General features: G+C 43.9%; 1 protein-coding gene across 1 annotated transcript; it reads right to left on the bottom strand.

The window, feature by feature from the left end:
- Positions 1 to 439: 439 nt before the first annotated feature.
- LOC115684972 (uncharacterized) lies at positions 440 to 4,412 on the bottom strand. Its single transcript, XM_030609938.2, has 7 exons — positions 4,123 to 4,412; positions 3,892 to 4,009; positions 3,448 to 3,536; positions 3,235 to 3,281; positions 2,851 to 2,939; positions 1,856 to 1,989; positions 440 to 1,249 (listed from the first exon to the last, which is right to left on the bottom strand). The coding sequence occupies exons 1-7, from the start codon at positions 4,207 to 4,209 to the stop codon at positions 575 to 577; spliced, it is 1,239 nt and encodes a 412-aa protein (XP_030465798.1). The 5' UTR covers positions 4,210 to 4,412; the 3' UTR covers positions 440 to 574.
- Between the last annotated feature and the right edge of the window lie 447 nt (positions 4,413 to 4,859).

Consider the following 4,859-nt stretch of genomic DNA (forward strand, 5'->3'; position numbering starts at 1 on the left):
ACAAAAATCCCACGTCAACAAGTTGAAACTGAAAGTCGAAAAAGAAAGGAAAAGGAAAAGAAAAATACAAAAAGAAGCAACATGTCTATAGAAATTTAAAATATACATAATCGAGTAGACATAGATTTTTCACTTTTCAACGCCTTGGACTTTGATTCCCTTGGCTTCGCCACCACCAATGACAATGAGCATATGATTTCCAAGGCGTATTGTTGCTCTTCGCCGTTCCGACCACGCTATCTGGTTCCCCACGCCCATCTCCGACCACCTCCAAGACCCCAAAAAAAAACGAGGCACCGTTTTAATTGTGTGCACACGATTTCACATCCCGTTCAACACGTCGTCTCTCTCCCCTCGTTAAAGACGTCTCGTTCTTCCGTTCTTTCTCGGTCTTCCCGATCAAACGCACGAGGACACTCGAATCAATCAAAGAACAATCTTTAGTCAATTATTTTTACTAGCTTCACATTGATACTCAAATTGTCAAAAAACATATATACTCCCAATTCTTGAAATTTCGTTCGCTAGCCTCTTTTTTTTTGCCCTTTTTGCCTTTCGGTGCTCGGTTTTCGCCTCAGAACCGTTGCGATACCGACATGTGGCGGCGCTTGAGGTGGGGAGAGACGATCGAGATCAGGCCGCCCAGCGGGGGCCTCATCTTCGACCGGTAGATCATCTCGTCGTACGGCCTGCGGTAGAACTTGAGGAAGGGCACGAAGGACTCGCGCGACTTCTCTGCCCGGCTGACGTGGCACTCCTTGCGTTGGAAGAACATGGCCGGGGACTGGAGGAACGAGGGGCGTGGGGTCCGGGGCTGTGCGACCTTGACCTGTTCGCACGTCCTCTGGGGCAGCGGGGTCGACGGGAAGAGCGACTTCCTCGAGCCGATGGTGCCGCCGCGCGGCGTCCTGGCGGCCGGCGATGCGAAGGAGAAGGACCGCGCGTTCAGCGGGGATATCAGGGCTGGGCCCAGCTGGGACGGGCTCGTGGGCCCGACCTTGGATGCCGACGAGTCGGTCAGCGAGAGGTACCACGGCTTGAGCGAGTCAAAGTGATGGGACACGGTGAAGGAGAACCGGGACGACGAACACGGCCCAACCTTGTCCGCCGACTTGATTGACTCCGGGTCGAACCGGAGGGACGAGGCACGCGGATAGGCCGAGAAGTCGTGGAAGTCCAGCGATTCCTCAAAGTCCAAGGACGACACCACCATCGTCGCAGCCGATAGCTCGACAAACGGGCGAACTCCCTGCAATAATTTGAAACCCAAGATCAAGTTCTCGCAGTCGGTCAACTTTACCTAGACATTGGAAGCACTAAAGTAAGAAATCACCAAGGATGAGTCTGACTGCACGGGACCACCTTCATAGATTTTAATATCACAAATGCAACTGCTTTTCAAAGCAGGGTCATTGTAAGGAAAAATTATTCATTTCTGACACTCGCTAGAGGTAATTATAATCAAATAATCAGCTTATAAATTCAAAGTCGGGTCATGAGAATTTGAAATCGAATGCAGAACCAAAGTCTTACAGCTAACAAAGAAAAAGAAAAAAAAATGTGAATCAGGGGGTTAGTTATTGGTTCGACAAGATAAAAAGTAAGTTGGTCGGTCAAACAGTGCAAGTTCAGGTAAGTTCAACAGCATCGTACGTTTTTTTGTCACAGATGTCCAGCTACATTATTGAAAAAAAAATTTCTCTTCCGATTCCAGCCAAAGCAGGGACAGAAAAAATAATACGTACTACTGAAAAGACGTGCACAACACATGCAAAACAAATAAAAAATTGAAAAATTGAAAAAACACACGAGATTTTTTAAATTTATATTTTCTCTTTTTTTGTGCTTTCTGTACCTTCCATAGATAAGAGAAGAGAGAAGGAGGGTCGATCACGAAGGCCCTGTAAAGTCGACCAGGATAGTACTCCCCCACTATTTTCAGCGACGCCAGCAACATGTTCATGAAAGCCGATGCCGATCTGAAAAAGCCTGCAAAAATATACATAAACATTAATTTTTTTGCCCTCTTTTTATTGCTCAAATTATCACATAATCAATACCCACATAAATTAATTAATTAATTAAATGAACCCGGAAATTACAAAAATGAAATCGATTCCACCCCCACATTTCCCTAAGATCAAACGTTCACCTAAAAAAAGATTTCCTGAGGGTATATTTATATATGAACATTCTGAGCATATCAGATGCGGGTCAGAGAAATGGCAGAGCAAGCAAAAAAAAAGAAAAATAAAAAAGGAGACGAAAAATAAAGAAAAAGCAGAATCCCTTGCTGGTGGTGGTAGTACTCTCTGCGCAGAAGCGCAGTGAGCTTTAATGAAAGTCACACTCCTTGTGACATTGACTAATTCTAGGATGCAATCGTATGGGAGAACGCATTTCCCGAGAGTGCCCCTCTCGAGCGCTTTACCCTTTCATGCCCGACCAGTGTCGAGGCCTGTTTTGCGATGTTGCAGAGCGTATTTTTTCAGGAATTATGGTTTGGGGTTGGTGTTGGTGTTGGTGTTGCTGTTCGTTGGATCCGACATGGACGTGCATGCTCGTGTGCTCTTGTCTCGTGGACTTGTGGGGATGTATACCTGCTGCTGCTGCTCGCTTTTATGGCGTGCGAAAAAGAAGGGTGGTGTTGCTTTTTTTGTTGCTATAAATGCTTTTGTGGGGAGGTGTTCAAGGATTTAGGATTATGTGAAGGCTAAGTGGGTGACAATGTGACGTTTTTGAAAGTGAAAGTGAAAGTGGAACTTAATTGCTCGCTTGGCCTTGTACCCAAAAGTAAAAAAACAGACAAAAGAAAGTGGAGTGAAGTCAAGTGAAGTGAAGTGAGCTTACTTGCATCGAATAGTAGGACGAATTGCTCCACGTTCCTGGGCATGGTTCCCATGGCGACTTCTAGGGTAAACACCAGCAGTCGGGTGAATCTGGAAATTCGAAAACAAGAATGGGAAAAAAAAAGTGAGCTCAAAAGTCCATGGAAATTACAGAAGATAGACCATTTATGGTTCTGTAAACAGTGAAAAAAAACTGATTTCCTACAAATGGTTGCTGACAGATTTTGAGATGTGACTTTGAAAGTGCAAAAATTACTCATTGTCTGCTTTTGTTTCCCTAAGCAGCTCTGGACTTGTATGGTCATTCCATCTTTTGAGTACATCCTCGACAAAACACAAAGTTAAAAAGGACTGGGAGAGACTAAAGCTTCTTTTGGTTACTCACAGTTTCTGAGAGTGGAACTTCTGGTAATCCTGCTTGATCCGAAAAATCTGCAAAAAATCAACGATGGGTTGTTTCGGTTACTTCTTCCACAACAGAAGCAAATTCAAATGTACTTAAAATAATGTATTGCGTACACACATCATACACATACATACGGAGAAAGAGAGTAATTATATATTCATTTGGTTGTATTGTTTTGTTTGTTTTTTTTACCAGGACTGGTCGAGATTCTTCATCGTGGCCAGCCACATAAGCAGCGCCTTCCGCAAGTTCAGCTGAGAACTCATCAGCTATCAAGTGCTCTGCATATGAAACACCACCAAAACCAAAAACAAAAAAGAGTACTATAAGTTAGGATCAAGACACTAATTCAAAACATAAGGGAAAAACCCATCAAGATTCTCTTCGCTCTTTTGTTGGTTTTTGAAGAGGGTGCCTTGTGACTTTAATGATTAAACTCGCTTTAACGCTCAATTCAAAGTTTCAAGAAAAGTAGAGAGGGACTCCGGTTCAACACCAACCAAAAACAAAAGGTAAAGAAGCTAAGCTAGGATGATGTGATGCACAAAGATAAGTCCACCTAACCTATTTTCCGAGATTAAAAAAAATGGAAAAAAAACAAAAGAAGTAGAAGAAATTTTCGATAATGGAAAGTACCAATGCCTATGCTATCTCTCCAGGAGAGACAAGCTCTCAAGTGCTTCACCGCCTTCTTCACACTGTCACCTTTCGCCTTCAGGAACCTTTCCACGCAAGCGTTGTTGCAGAACTTCTCCTGTTGTTCAACAACCCCCATTAGAATTCACCCGGAAAACCCCAAACAAGACAGGCAGACGAAACATAATCACGAAACAGTGACGTTTCTGTGAGAGAGGGAGAGAGAGAGACCTGTTTGACAGTGAGTGGGGCTTGCTTCCGAAGCTGTTGAAGAACAGCTTCGACTCTCGCGTTGTCTCTGTGCTCTTTCTTGCCCATTATGACGAGAGCTGCGGCTGTTGCTGCTGCGTTGCGCGTTGTTCTGTGTGAGTTTCCGAATCTCTTGATCAAGAAAAAACACACCGAGAGAGACTGATATTCCAAACGTCTGCTTCACGCTACCATTTAAAACTTGCACTTGAGCTCAGGCACAGAGAGAGAGAGAGAGAGAGAGAGAGAGAGAGAGAGATGTTGAAAGTTGCAAGAACGTTGAGAAAGAGAGAGGGAGAGAGAGAGGGGCTATATATAGCAAACGACGGCTCATGACGCCGTTTTTGTAGCTTCGGCACCCCTCTCTCCCTCGCACTCGCACAATTTCAAAAGAGACCCAAGACACACAACGCCAATATGAGTCCCAACACTCCCAAGGTCAATGCTTATGCTTTGTTTAATAATGTTTCGGGGAAGAAAAATGTTATCATACAAAGACGTTAATACCAAGGAAATAATAATTGAAAAATCTAATTTGATCGAAAGAAAATTGTAATGTAAGTATACGTCGGCGAATTCAACCCCACGGGCCACAGCCACAGCCACCATTCTTTTTTGTGTTCCCATCATCATTTCCACTTTAATCCAAGACTCCCCTTTTTCCATCACTTCGCGAATTTGTTTTTTTTAATTCAAATTTACGAGACCATCATCTTAAC

This window comes from Syzygium oleosum, unplaced genomic scaffold (genome assembly GCF_021117445.2).
Source record: "Syzygium oleosum isolate NSW1041296 unplaced genomic scaffold, Sole_v2.1 Sole_v2.01, whole genome shotgun sequence".
NCBI classification, from domain to species: domain Eukaryota; kingdom Viridiplantae; phylum Streptophyta; class Magnoliopsida; order Myrtales; family Myrtaceae; genus Syzygium; species Syzygium oleosum.